Source organism: Ciconia boyciana, chromosome 13 (assembly GCF_034638445.1).
Source record: "Ciconia boyciana chromosome 13, ASM3463844v1, whole genome shotgun sequence".
NCBI classification, from domain to species: domain Eukaryota; kingdom Metazoa; phylum Chordata; class Aves; order Ciconiiformes; family Ciconiidae; genus Ciconia; species Ciconia boyciana.
Genome location: NC_132946.1, coordinates 5,022,195 through 5,047,295, shown reverse-complemented (window position 1 = coordinate 5,047,295; position 25,101 = coordinate 5,022,195). Strand labels below are relative to the sequence as shown.

The following is a 25,101-nucleotide window of genomic DNA, read 5'->3' as shown; positions in this document are numbered from 1 at the left end:
TGGGGTCTCTGTTAGCTACTCCGAATGGACTGCCTAAGTGGACTAGCTCCTGATGGAGACTCTCAACATCCAGATAGATTTTTTCCATTCTCAAAGTGAAGTGAAGCACCAAGTGCTAACAGTGTTCACATGGGAAGTTGGTACAGTGCAGCCTATGCATTGCAGATGTATATTTGCTTATTACAATCTCAGCTTCCTGCTAGAAAGGTTAATTACATTTATCAAAGACACAACAGGGCTCCTGCGCTATGGAAGAGCAAGAATAGATTCAATAAACTTCAGTTTTGTGCCAAACAAAATGGAAAGAGGGAATGATAGGTCAGATGCTCCATGGCAGACCTTGATTTGGTTTTGAAAATCAGTCAGTTGAGTAAGATTCTTTCAGCCCCATCTGTATGTATTAATGAGAAACAGATTCAGGCAGGTAGCTGGGATTCCTGGATACATCCAGTCTTTCTGCTTACACAGGATTTATTGTGTTGGAAAGGGTGTTGCCGCGCTGAGAGACTTTGCAGAACATTTCCCTTTTGCAGTTTTTTGGGACTCAGTTATTCACTCCTACCCAATTCAACTACAGCTTACTTGCTCATTTGGCACCCTACATATCCTGCGGTGCTAGCAGCCAGCTAAGGCCGCACCTTTAGTAAGGGAGGCATTATCTAAATTAGAGTTTTTGTGGGAAACTCCCAAGCCTTGCACCACCGCTGACATATTTCCAAGTGATGGTTACAGCCTATTATAGGCAGGCTGCTGACATTTTTAATACAGTGTCCTCCAGACCTGCTAAAAGATAACTAAATGCTACGGTTTAAATGCCAACATCCTGTTCATGCTGTGCTCCTACGTTCACTGGCATGGGTGGAAATGCTTTTGTGATGTTAAGAGTGTTGGTGAGCTCCCAAAATAGTGCTGGAAAGTTCCTTCTCTCTGCAGGCAGGGTTGAAGTCTGTTAATCTCCCTGACACCTGCACAGAGCCTATTACGGTGGTGAGCCACTTGTGCAAGTGCCTGCAGTTTTAAGAGCTGGACTCAGTTTGAAAGCTGTGCCAGTCAGCAGCGACAGGGCAGAAAAGGTGCTTTAACTTCTGCCTGTAGCTAGAATCTTGTCATGAGACTTGGGTACCTATTTGCACAGGGTACAAGTGTTGCTTGTACCGTTCTTTGCTTCAAACTGGTCTACTCGATGATAGGATTAATTCCTTAGCTATTCCTAATGAGTCTTACCCAGTGTCAGCATTAAGTCCTTTGAGAAAGCAATCCCATAGCCTCCTACTTACTTCTGGCAGTCTGTTCTGTTTTCTCCATATAGCGTTTTCAATAATGTTTAACTTAAGTATTTTCTAAAACATCTATCGGCATAATTGATCCCCGTCCTCACTATAAAATCTCTTTCCATTTTAATAGAGAATGACCATAGTTATTATGCTCAATCTGTGAACATTTTTGATGTCTACATGCTTTGTCTTGACTACAGAGCAGAGAAACCATTTATTCGACAGGAATTTAAGATTATCATATAAAAGCACAACTGTCCCAGGTAATAAACCAGGCTGTTCTTCCAAGTCAAATTGTGTGGTCACAGCAACGTGCACTGAAGAAAAGTCTTCCTGCACTGATTTCTGTAGAATTAGGGTATAGCAAGATGCAAACCACCACGCATCCCAGAGACCCAATGCTCAAGACATGCAAGATGCTAAATTGATGGAACACCTGATCTTTACAAGTGAAGGTGCACTGCACAAGTCATATGGAGTATACATCAAAGCCCATGGTGAGAAAAATCATGAAGACATGACATTTCTGAACTGGCCTCCTTCCTCTGCCCTTTTTCTCACCGGCAGTGTTGCATTTAGAGGACCGCCATGCTAACAGCATAATAGATTAAGTCACAGGAGCACTCTACACCTCTGCTAGGTGTGCGACAAAACGTTGCTGCACAAAGAATTGACTTTGCCAGGAAGCATACACCCTTCACAGGAGACAAAAGAAAGAAAAAAGTAGATATCGCATAAAGGAGATAAGATCAAGACATTCAGTAAACTCAGCTGAGGTCTGATATTTCTTTATTTCCATTTGTATTTCATAAATGGAATCACACCACTGTAGCATTACAAATATTAAGTATGCCAAAATATGGGCAGGCAAGCAGCTCCTCAGCAGAAAATAGAGGGGTTGTCAGTGATTAAGAACTGATCTCTTTATAAGAAGACTTTAGAACAAAATCTATGGCTGAAATACACAAAGTTGTCTAGTCGTAGAAATTGCACCAATTTAACTCAGACGAATTTAAAATCAGACTGTAAGATGTCAATGAAATTGTTCTGTGTCAATAAGCTTTTGGTGGTTACTCTGAAGCAAAAGATGAGTAAGTGTATAAAAGCTGTGTGGTGAATAAAAATACAGATGTTTCCATATTTGTCTTTTTCATGGCATGGTAATGCCTTGTGCCCCTTACTTGGCCTGTTTTTCTGATTTTTTTGTCAATTAGCATATTGTAAGCATCCATTGTACCATTTTCCTAAAGGAAGGAAACCAAACAGTATTTATTCACATTCACAGATTTGCAAGGTCTGTTTGTTTTCTATAATTTAGTTCTTCTCCATAGTTTCTTGGCCTAAAGAGACACATCAAAGGGGCTCTGTTTTCTGCAATCGAGTTTTTACATGGGAAGACATATTCAGTGTTTCAGCTTCCCATGCCTCAGCAGAAAGTTTGTCAGGATGTTTACCACTCATCTGTATTTGGTACAGCCCCTCTCCTGGAATTCCAATGCTTAACCAATCCTTCAGTCTCAACTATATTCCATCCTTATTTTAATCATTCTGTGAAGTAAATCCCGGTGGAAGCCAGAGATGGCAATGCCTGAGACTCTAGAAGGTCGGAGCCCTCTCAGTTCTTCCTTTGCAGACTTCAGAGGAGAAGGAAAAAAACATTTCTCAAGCTGATTTACAGCAGCACCCTGATAAAAATCACATCTGGGCTATTTTTTCTACTAAATCACAGCTTTTACTAGACAAGCCACATTTAAAAAGCTGTAATTTTTCTGCAACCGTAAAACAGGATAAAATACCCGTTTTGTTTAGCCCTGAGCATGTAATCTTGGTGAGATCAGATTATAAATACTATAGCAGTCAAACACGATATGGTCTTATCAGGAGTTACTCTGTTCTTTCTGATTATTTTTCATTATGCTTTGTATAATTCTGCTGTAAAAGTTTGCATATCGCCTCTTCACAAAGGAAGCTATTTCACTAGTCAGGATATTTGCTATAATTGATACCATCTAATTAACTAGCGAATTTTTCTTCCCATATGGTAGGTATCGCCTGGCCGGCCTCCCTGGAGAATACCAGTATAAGAACATCACCAGTGCAGAAATTAACTACTGCTTAGTGAAAGACCTGATCATTTGGACCCAGTATGAAATCCAGGTGGCATCTTACAATGGAGCTGGGCTGGGAGTGTTCAGCAGACCCGTGACAGAGTATACTTTACAGGGAGGTGAGCAAATTGGACCAATATATCCTTTATAGTTACAGTTTATAGCACAGTTTCATAAGGAGGAGATGCACTCCCTGATAGTTCCACCTAGCAACTTGTAAAATGAATGGTCATTTCGGTCAAATTTGGTAGACAGCTTGGGGGAGGAAATATCTACAAATTTTGAATGCCTAAGTAGAGACAAGACGAGACTCTGCTGCTATCTCTGTTATAGAAAAAGCTGTGAGCAAATTCAAAAATTATCTATTTTTCTTGACCCTCGTGATGACATGTTACCACATTTGCAGGTCAGAGTTGACCGCAGCATAAGTGATAAATAGAAATGCTGAAGAGAGCTGGGGTCCCACAGAATGGATTTATAGGACGTGTGACAGGCAGGGGCTGAGGTTACTCTGCCAGAAGAGCCAGAGAGAATACGGCAGGGAATTGGGTTTACTGTGGTCAAGATATGCAATATGCTGCATATGCAGTATAGGAGACAAAAGTTGAGTAAACCAGCTGCATTACTCCTGATAATCACAGAATACCTTGTTTTAGAAATGTGGAATAAATTGTGAGGAAACCGTAGGGAGAGAAATACAGCCTGTGGAGAAAGAGTGTTTTGTAGCATTTGAGGAATGTGCAGACATTTGCAAAGAGGAAGATAAAATGATCTTTAAAGCCCTGATTTTTATGCTACAGCTCCTCCACACCTTTCTGGTAAGTGCTTTAAGAAGAGTATAAATTACATCAACAAAAGGATATGTAATTACTTTTTACAACCAGTGTAAGGCATGTTTACACCTCTAGATTGGTATAAAAATCCGTAGCATAATTAAGTACCAGGCCCTTAAAGCTTTCATATATTCCCATAATTGGAGGGTTGTGCTGGATTCTGAGCACTGGACAGTACATGGTCTCTACTTTATTGGTCATAAAACAATTAAGCTATTTTAAAAACTCGCAGATTTACAATACATCAGTTAATTTACAATCAGGGAAGAATATGTAGTTGTTTGTTAATTGTTACTAGGAGTACATTATAACATGATTAGATACAGTTTGAGGAGTAGAGAGATCTTTAAGAAAAGATTATTCATGTGCAATGCTAATTAACCACAACAATTAAAGAAGGAAGCTATCTATATTTTGTCTTAGGGCATGTAAAGTCTCGCAGTTTAGAGGAGTCTAGACACACTCAACCTCTTTCTAGAAGTATTTATAGCAGACCTTGAAATGTTTTTCGTAAAGTCTTCTCCTTGCAGCCAGGATTAATGTTTTGTATCCCACTAAAGACCAGATCTCTGCTGAGAATTGGTTTGCACACAGCATTTGAATCTCTTTTGTGAATACGCTTGTAATTCATTACTTTGTTTATTTGCACATTTTAAGCTATCATAGCACCTTAACGTTCCATCTATTACGACTCAGGTTTGGACTTCACACTTTTTTTCTTAAACCCTGCAATTGACTCTAATTTCCCTTGATATTATGTGCTGTTATTATCCTCCTTTATTGATTGGCTGTCTGTTGTCATTTATAAGGATATAAATCCTCTGTTATAAATTAAGTGTAGTCAGTTCTGCATTCATATTAGTCAGCAAGAGTGTTTAGACTGCAAGACAACCTGCAATGGCCTGTTTGTCTTTACGTAGTTCCTAAATGCTCAGCGGTGGGTAGACATAGAAGAAAAACTGGATGTTTCTTATTTATTTTATATCAGTATTTAATAATAGCAGTAAATGACTACTTCACAGATGCTACCATCTCCTAATGAATGCCTTGCTGGGTTTCTGTGCAAATCACCAAAGGTATATGGTCTGTTCTAAAAAGAGTTTGAAGCCTTTTTACATGTAGAGTTGAAAAGGGAGACTGGTTGGTATCAGTATCATTTGAAACTGGATTAATATCAAGTCTCCTTACGTAATGCGCTACTGTCCGAAACTCTGCTCCTTTATCTTTCAAGTAGTTGGGAAATGACAGGAAAAGCCAGTGGCTGTTTCTTGCTCCAGAATGTCCTTCCTAAACCAAACCAGCAGGAGTAAGGAAAAAGCCATGTGTAAAACTGCCTTGTAAATCATATTCTGATTTTAATATGAGCGGAGATAAATGTCAAAGACACACACTCCCATCCATCCCCCTCTCCTACTACCACCACCGCCACCTCTATTCTGACATGCATTAAATGATGTGAGCTATGCTGGCAAGAACCTGTCTGTCTGCAGATAAAAAATACCTGAAACACCTCCTATTAATCAAGCGTGCTGTGCAGTCAAAGCCTGGCAGGAAATGAACACTGGGAGCAGATCAACCCATTGGCAGCAGCAGATCAGCACATTGGCGTCTTTGTCATAGGGAATATTGACTGGCCATATAAGCTGTGGATTTATACCAGAACCTAGTCTATTAATCCCTTATTAGTCCTCTGGCATTGCTTTAGCCACTGATAACTAATCAGCTACTCAAAGCTCTTCGAAAATCACCAACTTTGAGAACGTAGCCAAACTCGCAAGATGCTGAAAGATCTAAACTTGTAGAGAAACTGGCACATAATGTCAGTTAGATAAAATGTCAGAAAGACTTACTGGCAAAGCACTGAACATCCTAGCACTAGGGTCAGACAGTTTGACTGTCTCTAAATCTTGAAAGTCTTTTCAGAGTGATATTCAGCCTAATCCTTTGATGCTCTGGATATATAGGTCTTTCTTCATCAGAGTTTCTCCAGCTGTTCCTTACTTTGATGTTACTTTTCACAGGGATTTGTGCCAGCCTTCTGCATAGGGCAATTTTTACTTATTTAAACAGTGTCCTGCAGGACTTTTCATTGCCATATGAAAATCTGAAGTTTCCCCAATACCTTTTCATATAAGAATAGCTTTGTGAGATGTATAAACATCTTTCTGGTTGGTGATGATGTTGTCTCTGCTCCATACTATTGGACATGTTTACCTTTTCCTGCAGGTTGATTTGAGAAAGCAGAAGCTTCCACCCTTTACGTTGGGTCTGTCCCTTTTATCTCACTAGCATGAATACTTGTGAACTTCTCTCTCTTTGAAAAACTTCCACCGGTCCTTAGATATAGACAAGGCAAGGTTTATATAAGTGGAGACATAGCTTTCGTTAGGCTCTTTGCATTGACATTAACCCACTTTTGTTTCTACTTTAAGTGCTATGTCTTTCTTTTGATGCATATCTCAAAGGCCAGTCTTATGTCCTAAAGTACATAGGTCTCAACACATAGTTCGATATTGTTTTATTTTCCCTTCTGTGCTGTGCATGGACACCTTGAAAGGCCAGGAAAGTCTGAATAAAAGAGTGAAAGTCCAAATAAAAGAGTGGGAGAGTCACCAGACTAGTGAGTCTTGATGGTGTGGAGAGAAGGATAAAAGCAAGATGAGTCAGTTCAGCCAGATCCAAAGTGGTTTCTTCCTCAGGCAGTAGGAGGTGAATCAGAGAAATTTATAAGACTGAGACAGAAGATCTAGAGAAAACCCAGTTAACTGAAAGCTTCCTACTTTATGTGGGAAATAATCTTGTAAAAGGAATCTCTGAATAAGGAGTGTCCTCTGCAACCATTCAATTTTATCTCAGTGAAAAGAGATTTCCCTTAGTTTTCCCTTGGGCTTTCTTGGCAAAAATGTCTTAAAGATCCTCGTTCACTTCCTTTGGGGAACCTACCAACAGCCTTGGAGCATCCATGGCCATTTTGGGCCCAGCTGCTCCTGTGCAGAAGCAGGTTGGAGTTGTAGTGGCTGGATTTTGTATGTCTCAGTTTTATCACTGTCAAGTGTCATTTGCCACTACTGCTTTTTTTTTTTTTTTAATGATTTCACAAAGGTTGTGAAATTAGCAGTTGTCTCGGTGAGGCCCCTGGCCCCCGGCTCTTAATAAAGAAGTAAAATCTTGCCCTTGTGAGAGGCATGCAAGAAAGGGAGAAGGCATTTCCCAGCTGCAAGAAGCAAACCTCATCAGTTAGTGCCAAATCTCACATTACTGAATTTCCAATATCGGCATGTATGGAATCGCAGAGACCACTTTTTCCATGCACCTGCTGCAGTTCATAGCACAGCAAAGGATGTAAGCCAGGAGCACAGGGGAATGGGCTTCACAGGAGGAATCGTGTGCTTCCGCGGCAGGCTCTCCCCACCGCTCTCCTGGGGATGTGCAGCTTAGCGCCTCAAGCCAGTGCATTAAAGGAACAACCAAATCTTCACATAGAGAAGAACCTGCAGTTCCCCAGGCCTGCCTTATTGAGGCACGGAAGCTGCCACCTCAAAGGTCAGGAGCTCTGGAGGAGCAGGAGACTTTTCTACAAGCCTCTGTTGAAGATCTATATTTAAGGCCAGTAGTCTGGCTGTCAGCATCCCTGCGGGGTTTACATGTTATTTGCACATAGCTAGAGACAGAATAATTACATGTACACATGCTTAACCTTAATGCCTTCTCTTCTCTCAATTATCTCGTCAGCAAAACCCTTTTAATGGCTTTTATCTAGAGTGCTTCCATGACCTTTTCTACTTAGAATGCTGTGCATTACCTTGCAGTCCCGGGGGCTGAGCTCTTAACAGATTTCCAACCACGTGAACTTTATTGGGAAGAAAGTAACAGTTGGTTTTGTCTGACCAATTTGATCTGCAATTCTGAGATGACTCCCAGATGGGTCTCCGCTGTGAGATGGTTTAGGAATACTTGCAAACATGATGAAGAACAGGTTTAAAAACTGAGCATGTAAATACTTGGGGATTACTCTTGAAACACCTATTTGACATTGGTAGCTTCTGTACTGCTTGACAACAAGAAACTTGTAGGAAGAGGATAGATATCTACCACTAAATTAGAAAATCTTTTATGTGGATAGTCACGGTTTCAGTAAGTTACTAACCATGATCTTGGAAAAATATCTGAGTTTTGAAGTGACCGGAAGGTCAATTCTGATTTAGCTTCTGTCAAACTTCTTTTCTTTTTTAAATGCAAAACTGTTCAGATACCCAAGGAAGTCTTTAATATCAGGACATAAAAGGAGAACTTCATACTGGCACTTTGAAGTAAATTTGAGATTATAATGCCAATATTTTACTGATTAAAAGTTTTAAAAATGTATTATATTATGTCTTCTGCAGTATAATTAAACTTATGCATATCAGATGGACCACGTTCTTTCCATCTTGTAAATGCATTCATTGAGATGCAGATGTTGATTTTTCAATAAAGATGTCCAAAGAGGAATTGTAACGTAAGGAAAATGTAATGTTTTCTGTTCATAATTTTTACCATTTTTCTTCTTGTAGCAGGTACTTTTTGTGCTATGTTGGTTTATTCCTGTTTCAGGAAATTATCTCCTAATGAAAGAAAAATATTTCCCTTTTTAAAAGAAATAACTAATGCATTTGGTTATCCACATTTCTAAAACTGTAGTAAACCTATCCTCAAGTGCTTGCCTGAGCTTTTTTGAGGACTGTAAGGACTACAAATGAAAACTTGAAGCTTGCTGATGCAGGTTTTCTCCTCTCTTAAAAAAATTGCAATATTTTGAATTGTATCTCAAAGACTCATCAGACCCTTAGAATAAAATCCTTGTGATACTGAAATCACTGGAAATTTGCTATTCATTGTACGGCATCCATGGAATCCTCCTCTAAAGAAAATAACGCCCACAGAAATGAAGCAGCAATGTGCATGCTAATCTGTGTTTCAGAAAAATGATAAAGGCAGTGGGAGTGTCCGTACTGTCAACTCTCAGGTCACCTCTCTGTGTTTCTTACGCTCTGGAAAAACAGGCTCTTCCTACCACTGCCAAAGTTCTACATTTCTTCAAGTGTGGCTGTCAGTGGGCAGCACATGGGTTACGTATAGATTTTCTGTACAATAATTGTGTTACAAAATCAACCTAGCACAAATAAATAGAGTTGTAATGTAGCAGTTCAACAGAAGGAAGAGGAATGAGTGGAGAGGATGATGCTCAGCTGATTTAGCCTTCCTGACAGAAGGAGATTAATCTATCAATGATATCCAGGTGACTTTCTGATAACAAACTAACTTGAAGGCTTCTAACACAATTTCCTTCTGCAATAACAAATCTCTGGCAGTTACAATATCTGAATATGCAAATATGCAGGAAAGCAAGAATTTTGATTTTTTAAAAAATCTTATTCACGTTAACCATTAATTATACTAAGTATTGCACACAAAAGCAAATTGAAATACATCTTGTGGCTCTCATAATAAACAGTTTCATCAAAGAATATGAGTAAGGAAAAATACATTTAGTAGGGGAATGTAGCCAAAGCAGCTCGTTATGACTGTAGAGTGATTTTAATATATATGACTGTACATCAGGATGATTTGGTGAATCTCTTAACTACAAAAACTTTATGATGTCTACAGGTCATTAAGATAATATTATAACCTACCAAAAGCATACAGGGAATTATCATACAAGGCAGGAAGTAGGACCCAGGTTCTAATGAAAATTTAGAGTAGTATCAGATAAATTCTGGGTTTAGAACTCAATAATTATGCATAGTTCATAAATTGTGACATCAGGTTTTAAATTAGGGCAAGAAAATTCCGAGTAATATGCAGTTTCTGAAGTTAAAGAAATGTGCAGAGCTAAATTTTCAAGCCATGGTAGACATCAGGGCGTTTTAGTGTGACATGACATGAAAGTGGATGTTCTTGTCGTTTCAAAGCTGACACCTTTGAGCATTTCTCCATTTTTCTGTGCTGATGTTTCTAGGTTGTGGCTGTCTTTGATAAGTGTGCTGTCCCAGCTCTGTTGGCTGCAGTCTTACTATAGCTTGTACGTGAGTTAAGAATAATGCCCCTTTACATCCCTTTCAAACAAACATAGCTTTTGGTGGAAAAAGGGGCATTTTTACATTTTTTAACTTAATGTCTTGATTTCTTCTCCATACAAAGACTCATCTTCCGAAAGTACTTTGAAGCTTTAAAAGTTTGTGACCTGTTTTTGAAAAGTATGGAGCAAACCACCGTTTCTCAGTGGGAATTGTGGATACTTTTCAGAAGCATAGGTCATTGGGTTTTGGTAGAAATTTTCCCTTGGAAGGAGAAGGAACAAAGCTTCCCAGGCTTCAAAACCACTTGTGTATAGTTCCTCTTTCGTAGAATACAAATGCACGTGACTGTCAATAGTAATATTTTTGCAGCTTTATTAAACTTCTTTTCTAGGATTCAAAGGGTATTAGTCCATTTTTTATACTCGAATAGCAGTTGTTTTCTTAAACTTACTATAAGCTTGGTAATTTCAGAAAAATAGATCTGTCTGTTAGTATCCTTTCCTCTGAGGACTATAGAAATGACATCCTAAAGCAGTATGTTGAAGAAATTGCCTGGAAGGTATTTAAAGAGACATTATATTAAATGGCAAAATATTCAGGTGTTATCTTTTGTTATTTGAAGGCAGTATGCCTTTATGTTCCATGCTTTCTTTTGTATTGAGAAAACATCTGTCTAATTAAATACTTGGCATAAAATGTTTATGCAACTTTTAGTAGATTAGAGGATGTATTGGCTCAGAATATATATAATCAATTCAATATACTTGAATGAATATCATATCAAGATAAAATGAAAACATCTCCAATTCCCAAGAAAAATCTTTATTGCATGTGATATGACTGGTCCTAATTCTTTAAGCAGCAGTAAATAATAAACAGATGCTGTCGCCAGATTATAATTCACAATTAGAGTTTTAATTGTGCGAACTCCATGTTTGCTTGTCTGATCTGGGGAATTGTGCGGTATTAAAAGACTCAAGAAATTGCGTTCTGAAACTGTTCATTCTCTGTGCAGTCATGGATAATTGAAAGAGACGGGTTCACCTATCATTACCTAGCTTCTGTCTCAAGTCTTTATGAGAAACTCATCTGTGGAATAATAAGCTACAGAAATCATTTCATCCCATCCCCTTGAAAGAATCTCCAACACAGAATGAGAAATTAACCCAGTTATCCTTCTTTCCAAACCATTGCTGGTTACCATTTCACAAGAAGTGCATCCTTTTCTCGAGGTTGTTATTACTTTGTGACTCATCAGTGGCAGTGAACAGCTTTTCTCTTTTGTCCTCTCATCCCTCCTCCGCTCTGTTTTATCTTGTTTCCCTCTCTGCTGACTGGGAGCAGTGCCTACAGCTCCACCGCAGAATGTGCAAGTCGAAGCCGTGAACTCCACAACCATCCAGTTTCTCTGGAACCCTCCACCCCAACAGTTCATCAATGGTATTAACCAAGGATACAAAGTAAGTAGAAACAAGATTCCTGTGACTTCAAATAACATTTGCCTTAACAGTCCTGGTATATAACAATTAGGAGTTGAATCTAATCATCTCTGAATCTCCAAAGTGACTATATATTTTCAGGGGTATCTTACATGAGTAAAATGAAGAGAGAAGTGAGCAGTTGTTGCTCCTAATTTGCTAATTTATGTTCTGAAAAGGGAATATCTTGTAGGCTAGAAGTCCTAATACCTTTGTCATTTACCTGGAGAGTTTCCAAAGCCAAAAAAGCAGTTCAATGTCAAACAGTTTAGAAAGTCAGCACAGGAGATATGTTGAGATATGTGCCACTGAAAATCAACCTTGAGATTCCTATTTACTCTAATGCAAAATTCCCACTCTAATGCAAAATTCCCATTCATTTCATTAGGAACCAAGACGTCACACTAAATATTTGCCTTAACTTTCCCACTGTGATGATTTGGGAGATATAAGAATGTAAAATTTATTAATCATGCTTGATGACACGAAGTTAGCATGATAAGTCCCCGTTGATGGGGCAACTGGCAATATCTATTACAGTACGCAGAGTAGAGAGTGCTTAACAGAGCACTTGTTGGTACTTTGACCAGTGGAGAGTATGCTAAGAAGGTAGCTGGAGTGGTTTATTTCTGTCTCAGAAAGGACTGCTTAATAGAAACTCCTTCAACGGTTCAGCAGTGGGGGCATAATAAACTAAGGGTTTAAAAACATTCACGGAAAGAACAAAAAAAAGGAAATCTTGTAGGAATCGCCGAGCAGGAAAAGGGAAGATGGGTATCTTTTAGGAGCAGGGAGGAGGAAGGTTGATTTAGGTGTTGAGTGAGCTGAGAAGGATGTGTAGTTCAGAAGACAAGCTGTGAATTGACGCATTGTAGGTGGATTTTAGAAGTTTTGGAAGACTTGATCCTTCTCTAAGAATTTCTCAAAGTGATGGAGAAACTGAGACAGAGGTATGCATGGGAGTTTTAGTATTTTTCCCATCTATATATTTCTCATAAAAAACAGTGATGGTTTCAGAATCCCGCTGCTGAAGTACTATATACATGTAGACGGGTATGTCTGTTTTTCCCAGAGACAGAATCAGCTCTGAAGACCAGGTGACTGACAGGGCTGCAAGAGTGTATCCTGAAACCTCAATACCGACGTAGTACTTGGCTTCTGTTCAGGCTCTGGAGAATAAAAGCACTTTTTGGGCTCAGTGGACTGCAATGCACTATAATTTTCTGGTGCAAGTCCAAGCACGGTGAGCTCAGCCAGATTTGCAAAAGTCATATTTCAGATTTTTATTCTTTATTTTACTCAAACTGAGTTTCAGTCTAAAGATCCTTAGTCTCATCGCATAGCTACTTGTAATTTATGTTTCAGTTTCTTTAGCAATGGTATAAAATAACTAAAATTGTAATTTATATCTGTCAGTGGTCAGTGAAAACTTTTGAAATGATCAAAATTTCTTTTTCCTTGGATTTCTTTGATTGCAGTAGACTGCAACAGCTTTACCATTCCTGTTTCTCATAGGAATTGTGAATTACACACAAAGACTGTGTGAGAACGTTTCTGTCAGTTGCTTCTTTTGCATAGTTTTTTGTATGATTTATAAATCACAAGTAGTCAAAGATAGGCCTTTGCTTTTCTGAAGGATTAAACACATTTTTTCTTTTAACTGATGGGATTGTTCACCTTTATTTTCTGCACATGTTTCCTGAAGACTGTGCAATGAAATGTACTAAAAAAAGAGAAGTTCAGTCCTCCAAAGTTATAAATGCCAATTGTAATCCACAGAGGTGATTTAAAAAAGAAAATAAAACTTACTATGCCATCAACCATTTTCCATTTTTATCTTTTCTTTGAAATTTATTTGCATTTCAAGAAGTGGTAAAGTACACCTTTTCAAATATGAATTATTCCTAACAAAATTACTCCTTATAGTCCTCTAACTGTGCTTTCTGATTATCAGAAACTATAGACATTGGCTAAATGTGTCAAATATGGCTCATTAATTTCAGGCATCTATTCATGTTTATGAGCCTGAAGTCAATACAAGTAGCGTGATTTACACAGATACTGAGTAAGGCCTAGAATTTTAACATGCTTATATAAGCCACAAGATAAGGATTTTTGGACAAAATAAAATTTTCATAAGCACTTTAAAGCTTTAGATCCCTAAGCCGTTAAGGCAATTTCAAAAATTGTTTTAAAATTTCGAAGCCATTTGCCAAAAATGATTTTTTTAAGTCCTCATTTAGGTACCTACACATAAGGTACTCCACTCTAAAAAAAATATTGATCCCCCAGAAGATCCACTGAGATGAATGAAACCTGGAAGAACTGAGCACATCTGACACGCGTGCTGCTTTAAATGCATGAAAATGTCTTCAGGAGTCTAGCTTTTGGGAACCAGGTGTTGAAAATTGTAGTAATCACCTTTACAACCATTTTCTATTCTTTCTGTAGTTCCAGAACCACTTGAATCATTCACGGTGTGGATATCCCCAAATCACCGGACGCTGTAATACTCCTAGCCTGTTAGGAAAGGCTGGCCGATGGGATGCTGGGCGGCTGTGGGAGAGGAAGGAGGATTCCCCCCCACCCCTTACCCCAGTAACCTCCCCAGCCAGTGGGATCGTTAAAGGAACCCCAAAATGAGATAAAGCATTTCTCTCAGAGTAGCACTGGAAGTACTTTTCTTCCTTCAGCTTGCTTTCAGCAGCAGAGACTGTCCAGGCTGGTCAGAGCAGCCCAGAGAGAGACAAAAGACTCATGTCGTACAAATCATCATTCGCACTAATTTTGGCATTGTTCAGTAGCAGACATTGAGAACTGCAATACCTCCACGGTATCAGTATATCCCCCATCACTAGTGAGTATTATACACATCCCTCCAGTTATCATAGTAACAGTGTATATCCATCTGTTCAGCGTCAGAGCTGACAGTAGTTTAACAGCATTGCGTGTTTTTTACAATCAGATTAAGATGGCTTTGGCAGCCAAGCATACTTTGATTCCAAATAGACACAACTTCCAATGAGAGCTCATCCACGTTTAAATTTTCTAGCTTCTAGCATGGCCAGTGGATGCTCCCGAAACTGTGACTATGGTCACCATTGCTCCGGATTTTCATGGTGTTCATAGTGGCTGCATCACCAACCTGAAGAAATACACTACTTACTATACATCGGTGCTGTGTTTCACCACACCTGGCGATGGACCACGAAGCACACCCCAGCTCCTGCGCACCCTCGAAGACAGTGAGTAGTCAGCACTGGGAGAGAATCTCAGCGCTCGCGTTTTGTTTGGATGGATATAAAAGCCAGAATTTTCAAATCTGGGCGCTTAAAATTAGACCTCAGGTTCACAATCAGTTTGCAATCTCTTGTCAAGTTACTTTGCATCAGACAATGACCTCAGCCAGTTGTCCATGTGTGTTCTTTTAGCCTGTGGCAAATGAATGATATTTGATTTTTTTTTCATTATGGAGTAAACCTGGATGAATTTTTCAGAAGCTGAAAGCTTCATAGTCCAGTTGAGCTAACATACAATTCATTGTTCATGTCTGTGAACCCTTATGCTCTTAAATCCATGTTCAGGCGTCTGAATAAATACGAATAGATCTTCTTAGGAACTGAGCACTGGGACTTCCTGTGGAGGTCAATGATTAATTTACGATTGTTTCCTTCTGTTATTCAATATATTGAAAATGTCTGTATCTATATTATATTGCAAGTGTTTATATAAAAGAACCAGGATCATAACAATGCGGTAACTTTTATTCTGCAAAACTGGAGTCAGGATGAAATAAAATGAGCTAGATAGTTCACCATATAAATTATTTCCTGCTTCAGAAAATGTTTTGGCCTCTGTGGCCCCTTGGAAGTGTTTGCTCAAGACATATTTGGGACTAACAAGTCTAGTGTGTGTCTGATGCAGGTAACAACTAAATTTCAGTGGCCCTCATAGCTAACTGTGCGTCCATGGTGATCTTGGCTCTGGCCAGTGCTTCAGTATCTTCCTGTCACGGAGCATCATAAACACTGCTGCACATTTACAGATCCAAATCAGAATTAAAAAATGGCTAATACATCCATTAAGGTATTGTTTTTAGAAATACTACTTTGCCTTAATAGGGATCTTTTAGGTTAGTCAGTGTTCCCGTAAAGAAAAATCTGATTATCATTAACAGTCACAGAAGTGAGGCTCAAAGTGCTAATCCAATTTTTCATTAGATACTCTTGAAAGAACGTGAAGAAAATGAAATACTTTCTCATGGCTTTTCCTTTTGTGGTTAGTCTCAGCCATATGCTAGACCCGTGCCCCAAAAGCAGTTTGTAGACTTCAACCTTTGCTTGTTAGAAGATCACAGAGCAATTTAACTACCAGAAATCTATGTGAACCATTAATATGAAGTCATGCATGTTTATTTGGGGTTAAAGCAAAAGGCATGGAGGAAAGAGAAACATGCATTAGGTTCTTGTGTGTAGTGTTAACTTTTTTGCCTGTTTTCCTAAGGAAAAGAAGCTTTTGACAGTGATGATTTGTAAATATATTCGACTGTCTGTCTTAGGTCCATCTGTCTTTCTCCTTCCAACGACACTTGAACCTTGTGGCTAATTTCAGTGAGTACAGAAGAGTAAGAAACCAAAGATAAGAGACTCCTAAGATTTCACAAAAATTAATCAGCTAGGAAGAGGAAAGAGACTATTAATGTTTCCGCTGAAGGAAAGGCCACAGAAATGAGCCCTAAAGACTTTGTGCAAAGTGGGAGAAAGGGCACAGTCAAGGTGTTGGGAGTATCTCAGGGAAACGTTGGGATCACATGCCATTTTAAACACAAGAAAATTCCATCATGAATCATAAAACAAGAGAAAGGCAGACCTGTATTTTGTAAAACATTTAAAACATTTCTTGGTGTATGCACCTGTATGCTACAAGGAGCTTCAGCAGTAGACATGAGCAGGATTTTTTTTTATTATTTTTTTTTATTCCTTCAGAATTGCTTCCCTTGGTTTTTCATGGTGACTGAGAAGTTAAGTGCAGGATGGTATAATGCATCTTTGCGGAGAACTCGTTGAATCTAAGTTGCTTCAGGATATATGTGGTGGGAGAAAAGATTCAAAAGGACTGTCATTCATGTTCTCAGGTGATAATTTTCTGTCTGTAAAGCAAAGTTAGGCAGTCCTTTAGAAAAAAAATAGTGCAAACAGATCTGTTTGCTGATGAACTGTAGGTCAAATAAAATCTGACATCCAGTCAGAAGCAATGTGTCCTGGCTTGGAGTAACCTGCACCTGGTTTTCATTATGACATTAAAATTGGACTGCAACTGCAGGAGCAAATTGGAGTAAAGCTTTGCGAGTGTGCACTTTGCATGTCTGCAGATACATGGTCCCGAATAGTGCATAATTGCTGTGCTCTTGTTGGGTATTCCTGAGATCGCTACCAGATCAGCAGTTCTTTCTGTAATGCTTTGACTACTAGATATCACAGAATGGTTTTGGAAATTTTCCTCACTAGGATTGCAGAATTGCAAATGTGGTTGTAGCCGACCTACTGGTAGGCTTTTTTTTTTTTAATCATAGCTGGAGGGGAATGAGAAACTGGACTAAAGTGAAAAGGAAACAAAATATGAAATTGCAGACGAGAAATTGCCAACTGATGTCAGTGGAGCTGGAGGATACTCGGGCAGGGATCCAATGACAGAAGCACAGTGAATATAAAGTGAACAAAAACTCCTTTTTCCAGTACATCGGTTGAAGACAGAACAGCAGTTGGATCAAAAATCAGTCAGGATGTCTTCCTTGAAGATCAAAATTGAGGGAGGATGGCATATTCTTGACAGTCATTCCATTTTATGCTCTTTCATTGCACACTAGGGAGCTGAAATTTTTAAGAGCTCTTGAGCCTACATCATAAAAATCCTTTAAAAGTTTCACACACTTGTATTCATTTTAAAGAAGACAGTTGCCATTATGCTGGACATTTTTAGAGTTGTTTGGAGAGAATCTATCCAAGCAGTGGCTTGGTGACTGCCCTTGCTTTGACCTTGCATAGCCAAAAGGCTCTTTCTAGGTGAGGGGGGTGCTGGTGGTGTTGCTACAGACCTAAGGCTGGATAAGCGACGCACAGCAGCACGGGTAAATGCCGCACACCGTCGTTGAAGGAAAACAGCAAACGCAATCGCTTCCAGGATTGCCAGCTTGATTGTCCTAATTAGATTAGATCAAGAAGAGAGCCAGAGAACAAGTTGCAATGCAAGTCTCCTGCTGCCACTCTCTTTAGTTCTCTGCACAGTTAGGATGATGACTGGATAACATAATTTATGTGATGATAGCCAGAGTGCTTCTTAACACCTTGTGTTCTCCCCTGCAGCTCTCACTGATGTTTCCAGCAGGCTTCCCTTGGCCCCAGCGCAGTGTTTTATTTCTTCAGCCCTAACCTTGCCACATGAACCAGATCAAAAGTACGTGGGGTTCTCCTGTAAACAGATTTCCTTTTCTCATTGCCAGAGCCAGGAGCGGTGGGACACCTGAGTTTCACTGAGATTCTGGACACGTCTCTCAAGGTCAGCTGGCAAGAACCCGTAGAGAAAAATGGCATCATTACAGGCAAGTCTCATTACAGCTGCGGTCTCCTTTTTTTTTGTTGGGTTTTTTTTTAAGTGTGTGTATCATTGCAGTGGAAAAATGTTTGCATAATAGAGCATTTAGGGAGAACTGGCTACTGCGAGTGCTGGTTTCCTGGTCCCTCTTTTGGGTAATTGAAATGTCAGCTAGGGCAGATTATAGAAAGTACGGGTCCAATTACTGGCAGCCCATGATTGTGGTCACTGAAAAGGCAGTCTGTATTAGAAATCAGCTCCCCATGGAGTTTCTGATCTTGTTAAATCTTCCGTGACCTCCACCTGGGTTACTAAATTTCTGAAACTTTGTGAGACAGTGTTTGGCCTTTGCCCCAAAGGTGGGGGGTTCCTACATGGAGTTTACAGCTGCAAAATCTGGATTGGCATTGCTAAGATTTGCAATCAAGACCAAGCCTGAAATCAGCAGTATCCTTCATCTGTGATCAAGTGGTCTGGCTGTGGACTGCGTGACAGAATTTGCATGTCATTACTTAATTTTGTGTAAACCATCACAAGGGTTCAGAACTCTCTTGTTTCTCTTTGATGAGCTTGCCATTTGACAAGCTATTTATCTATTTACTGTATGCCAGTGTAGACACAGCATCAGCAACTTCATAATTTTTCATAAAGGAAGCTATAAATAGTTGAGAAAAACTCTAGTTCTTATCAACAGAGGCAATATTGTTTTCAGATGGGAAACTATTACAGCTGCACAGGATGGACATTCCATTTAACAAAGGCTTTCAAGGTTTTGAAGTGCAAGAAAGCTCCCAAATTTTAAATTACTGGAGCTAAAAATCATAGTTGGGAAGGAAGAAGATCATTTCACATGGATCAAAATATTTTGTTTTGGGAGCATTGACATTGAAATATCTAGTTTTTATTTTTTAAAAAAAATATTATAATTAGTAAAAATTAAATACATTTTAGGAGTTTAAAAAAAACCCAGACTTTCTGGCCCCTGAACATTGAAATGTTATATCAGTCTAATTTCCTGAAGCATTTTAACTTTGACAGGTCTAATTATTTTCATAGGACTTGCCCTTGTCAGTGTTTTCTCTGCGTATCTGTAACATGCACCATTTGTACATGTGTCTTCTGTGCTGTTTACAGCATATGTGGAGTCCTTATGCAGATCATCTTATGCCTTTATACCATAGTAGCCTTCCTGAAATATGCATTGATTAAGTGGTTCGAGAACAGAAACTAATGACTTCTGAAAGCAGAGCAGTATTGATTCAGTGAAGACGCCCAAAGCCTTCAAGCCCGAGTGCTTAAATTTAGGTACCTAAATCCAAGCCTAGCTATCTAAGTAAGACGATGTAACACTCATCCTTGTTAAGAACACGTTGGCAGCACTGTGCTTAGTGTTGCAGAATTGCTCTGCTAGAAACAAGCTGCTGCCTCCCAGAATGGGTTGAAACCTGGTGGAGCACAATGATGGACAGCGTTATATTTGGGGCAAATTGTTTCAGAAAGATTTAACTCAAGAAGCTCTATTGTTCATGAAGAAACACCAGTGTAAATATGTCCAGCAAAGTTTATAAAGAAAAAGAAATGTCCTTAATGATGCAAATTGCATTTGGGCTAGCAAAATTGTTCATGCCCTGACTACATCAAAGTTTATAGAGGGCTGCTGGGGATCTGAGTGCTTAGGGAGGCAATTCTTCATCATTTCTGCTCACTGATATCTTTACTGGACCTTCTTGTTCCATGCACGAGAGCTGGGAGGAGGAAAGCAGAGAGGGTGGCACCCGGCAGCCAGCCTGCTCTGGGAAATTGCCCATTACTCTTGCTGTAAATTTCAGTATCTTCCTCGTTCTCTCAGTAAACATTGATTTATGAGGACCTGGATGTAGACGGACAGTTTGTGATTGGGTGTACTGCTCTCTTGTAGAGAATTTACTCCAGATCAACAGAAAATTATTTCTGAAACTCCTCTGGTCATTAGTTTCCGTTAGGCAGCATTTTGTGGAGAGGGTGTAGTGCCAAAGCATACGGGAAGGCTCTGTGGCACCTTTCCTATTCTCACTTACGCTGAAGCCAGAGGAAACACTCGGCCCGGGCCGGCTGGACTCCCCCGTGCACATTTCTGGCAGTGCTCACGTCTGTAAAACAGAGAGCGCGTTTTTACCAACCACATGTCCTAAAGTTCTGCCCATCTGTCAGTCATTGTGGCTGAAGTGCTGCTTGGGGGTACAGTGGATGTTGTTCCTTTCCTTAGCATTTTTTCATCCATTTTTGTTATGCATGATTCCGTGTGGCTTTGTGTCTGCTCAGTATGTATGTATGTATTTTCTGTTTGCATTTTTTTATACGACTAGAATTTAACTATACTTTCGGGAGTGAAATAGCCAACAGTAAATGCTGCCTCTTTGCCTTTTGTTCAATTTGCGTGTGAACTCAGGATATTTTTTCTGGTGAACATTTTTTGAGTAAATAAATACATAGAGACTATGTGCCTAATGGGTGGGAAAGCTGGGTCTCATCCCTATAGTCACAAGGGAGAAAACATAAAATGTTCAAAGAATAATGACCAACATTTGATCTATATCCAAAGCTTATCTAGATGGGAGAGAAGATATTTCGATCACTTAAGATTCCCTAGTGCATGGTGGATGAAACTTTCTATTGTTTGTAAGCAAGAAATGGATAGGGAGAGCTTTAAAAGTCCCCTGCTTATCTTCTGGTTATTTATTGCTTTGAGCAACCCGTTTTGTTTTATTCTGAGGTGATACTGCTTGATCCCCCCTGCCAGCCCATGCGCAGGGTTCAAAGCAGGCGCAGCAGGGTCGTCCCCAGCTCCCAGGCAGACAGATGAGCCGTGGCGCGGCCTTTGCCCAGCTTCTGCTCCATCCGTGGCTGCACACGGACGTTCTGCTGGCTGGGGACACGGCTGCTAGTTTTGTGTCCTCTGTTGGGAAGTGTGGAGAGGTACAACTGCACCTTCTGCAGACCCCTCCTCATTCTTCCACCTTGCCCTGGCTGGAGCAAACAGTACGCACAGCTTTTGGAAGAAAGGGGTGTTTGTGATGGCGGTTCTGTTTGCAACTCCTTCGTGCTTCTTCACTGAGCATCAAATAGAGCAGACAGTCATCCCCCACCTTTCTGTTCACCCTCTATTAATAAAGGCAATAGAGTCCTTAAATTTTGTCAAAATCTTCATACAGATTATAATCTTGCCTGTACTGCATAAACTCTGATGGCTGGTAAATGATTATCGAGCCTTTTCAGAGAGCATCAAAACACCACAGTGTCTCTGAGATATTGGTAAATTACCAACTTAATTAATTCCCATTCTAAATTCCCTTCCCTAAAACTGGCTCCAGATGAGCATTCAGGAGTTTTTCCCCTTCCCCTAGGTAGTGCATAGTCAGACAAGCGGTTGCGACGTAGCTGGAATTGTTGAAGTATCACCTCTCTTTATCACTGCCCCCTTACCTGAAACATAATTAGTGACTATGTGAGTACTCTGAGCCCATTTTCATGCAAAATTAGATTAACATGAATCTCTGTCAGTGATGGCAGCTAGCACCGGAGGAAGGATAACATCTCACACCTCTCAAACTCTCGCAGAAATATTTGTCTCACCATGCTTGTAGTTCATGAGGTGATGTTTCCTTGTTGATTAATACCATAAGGTATTTTGCTATGTCAATTTGTATATGTTAATCAGCTTATCATGGGTTTGGTTTTTTGGTTTTTTTTGTTTTTTTTGAAAAAGAAAGAAAATCCTCAAGCCCCCCAACTGCTCTGAATTCCTCATCTTAGATGATGGGAACAGGAACCCGGTAGGGAGTTTCTCTAGCCAGCTTGCCTCATGCATGGTTCGCTCAGTGGGGTTCCTTTCTGTTAGTCCTTTTCACTCACTTCCATTTCACAGGCATTCAAGAGCTATGTGTTCCCCCCCCCCCCCCCGAGTCAAATCACAGAAAGCTGCAATCAAGCAAACTTTTCAGACACGCTCTCTGGAGACTGGCACAGTAAGGTTCAAATGGGTTCAAACGAGAATAAAGTGGGACTGGGCAGGAGGAGGACAAGCAGATTTGGAGGTATAATTGAGCAAATCAGACAGCAGAAAGTTTCAAAAGTTCTTGGAAGGCAAATGGTTATAAAAGTGATAAAAAGGAAAGCCTGGTTATGATAGAAGAAGAATATGGAGGTCAAGGTGAGTGCAGTTTTGGACAATACATTGGCTACACTGTGGTTTCGAAAGAAAGGATAACGATTCACCCTGCTAAAGGATTTGTGTGAGGAACAAGCAGTGGGGAATAGAGGTTTTTCAGTTCCGAGAAGATTCCCACAATGTTCCTGCCTGATTGTTATTGTCGGATTTGTAAGTATTTCTAGATATACAGCAGCGAAGGTTACTTCAGCCTGGAAAGGGAGTAGGCCTAATAAGCACATATAGATTTTTAATTAGATATTCTAGCTGGTGAGAAAATGTTATATTTTCCAGTGTTTCTTCCTATTCGCTTCATAGAGTTCACAAAATGAAAGTCCACCCTTCTGTGAGATTATCCCCAGGTTTCCTAGCCGTCTCATAGCAAGCACTGTGTAGTCATAGAAAAAGAGACAGACCGTTGAGACTCCATGTCCTCCCCCATCTGTAATCTGATGGGCAGATGATACCCCATGGGGTACCTGCATCGATTGCTTATTGGAAATAACAATACTTGAGTATTTTAGCCAGTGTTCACTTCAACTTTTTTTTTCTGCTTATAAAAGGTGACCATAATGGAGTAGAGTAGGAAACAAGTCATACCACCATTGACCCCAAGCAAATCTTGCAGAAGCAGGAATTTACCGATCCCTGGGTTATTGTATAACTGTGCTTTAGAAGAAAAACCAGACCCACCACTGCTACGGCCCCCTGACTTCTGTGTAATTGTTTTTCAGGGTACCAGATCTCCTGGGAGGTGTACGGCCGGAATGAATCTCGTCTTGCCCGCACGCTACCCAACACGACGCTGGAGTACAAGATCACGGGGCTGTCATCTCTCACCACCTACACAATCGAGGTGGCAGCTGTAACCGCAAAAGGGAGCGGATGGGTCACGTCCTCCACCATCTCTTCTGGTGTGCCCCCAGGTTGGTAAAACTCCATGAAACAAATTGAAATGGGCTGATTCTTCGTGTTTCTATGTTCCAAAGATCACAAATTAATTTGGTTCAGTAATAATAAAAATGGTTTTATTTATAAAGCATTGGAATTCTTTACCACATAATTTAAATTTAATTTTTTGAACAGTTTAAAACATTAACAGGAACACACTTGCAATCTGAAATTACCAGAAAGTTGAGGCTGTTTAATACAAATACAAAAAAAGTTGTAGGGATGGCAGAAGGAATAGACAAAGTAACAAAGTGGATACAATACAGAATCTCCTGACATTTACCAAGTAACATAGGAATGAAGCCTGACTCAATTCAAAAAGTGTTGCTTTGGGGGAAATATAGTCTGCATGCTGTTAAAAGGGAAAGACTTTTCCATTTATAAGTAATATAGCTTATCTCACCTATGAGAGGACATTGGTCTAATGAAACTAAAATCTTAGTTACAAGATTTGGGAGTTGTGGCCTGAGAAAGATTTGGGAGGAGGTACTGCATTGTCTGAGTTACCGTTTGGGCACCTGTAAATTTAGCCTTTTTGCATTTTGTTTTTAAAATTCTGCACTCTCCCTCATCCAGTATAGAAAGCAAACTAAAAAGCCAATTCTCACCTCAAACATGCAGTTTCAGTTAATTTATAGGTTATACAAGGAGAATTTTCCAAAGTGGAGCAGTTAGTGTACGTCACTGATGATAATCCAGTTTTTCCCTTTTCCAGTATTTTTTCACTTTTCTGTATGTCTTGAAGTATGCTTGCCTTTCTTTTCCCTAATCATAGGTAATTGTGACAAGCTGTAGACTAGATCAATGCCATGCTCCCTGTTGTTAGCCAGATAACAGCATTATCCTACTTGGTCAGGGTTAGTTTATCGATCATAGTTCCCACAAATGTGAAGTAAGAATCAAGAAATATTGTGTATTCATGCATACGTGAAATATATGCCAAAAAGCTGCCCATTTTTTGCCTGTTGTATTTGCACATAGTACAACATTATGAATGATTACTGATTATAATACTAATTTCCTTTACTTACGAATGCAGGTAGTATTGGGAATTTATTCTAAACAATCTATATTTAATCTCTTTCCTGGGCTTGCTTTTGTTGATAGTTCAGATAATATTAAAAACGTAATTGCTGCTGTAAGCTTGACTGATGTGAGGCAAAGATCTGATTGGGGCTGCAGATTTTTTCCCATTAGAAGGTCACCCTCTTTATTTGCAACAGAAATTTTTAAAAAATCATCTACTTTATTCAGGCATCAGAAATGCCCTCTAAACCCATCTATTATAGGTCAATATAAGAATCGCAAAATCTTCGCCATACACTACCCAAAAAATTGATACGTTTTCTGTTGTTAATATATTAAAGTTGTATGTACTTTAAGAAGTAAGTAAAAATTCTTGTAATTTAATTCTGGAGAAACAGAAGTACAGTGGAATTAGGTGACGTGGCAAGTGACTGGCAGATCTGGAGCTGGGAAGTACCTTGCCCCCCAGCCACCACGCTTTGTCGGTCACGCGACTTCTCTCAAATAGTAGCTGTAATTCTCTAGATGGGCTCTTTCTTTTCTCGTTTGATCTGTAAAACTGTGGTGCATGCTCAGAGCGGCAGAAATAGTA

The 25,101-nt window shown here is 39.6% G+C and overlaps 1 protein-coding gene across 4 annotated transcripts in view; it reads left to right on the top strand.

Moving 5' to 3' along the window:
- The window catches only part of SDK1 (sidekick cell adhesion molecule 1), a 427,429-nt gene that overhangs the window by 305,515 nt on the left and 96,813 nt on the right, over nt 1-25,101 (top strand). For all 4 annotated transcript variants that reach the window (XM_072878276.1, XM_072878277.1, XM_072878278.1 and 1 more), the window contains 5 exons: nt 3,320-3,501; nt 11,622-11,737; nt 14,808-15,000; nt 18,255-18,353; nt 23,267-23,458. In XM_072878276.1, coding sequence (XP_072734377.1) covers nt 3,320-3,501; nt 11,622-11,737; nt 14,808-15,000; nt 18,255-18,353; nt 23,267-23,458 — 782 coding nt within the window. The remainder of the gene's footprint in view (nt 1-3,319; nt 3,502-11,621; nt 11,738-14,807; nt 15,001-18,254; nt 18,354-23,266; nt 23,459-25,101) is intronic.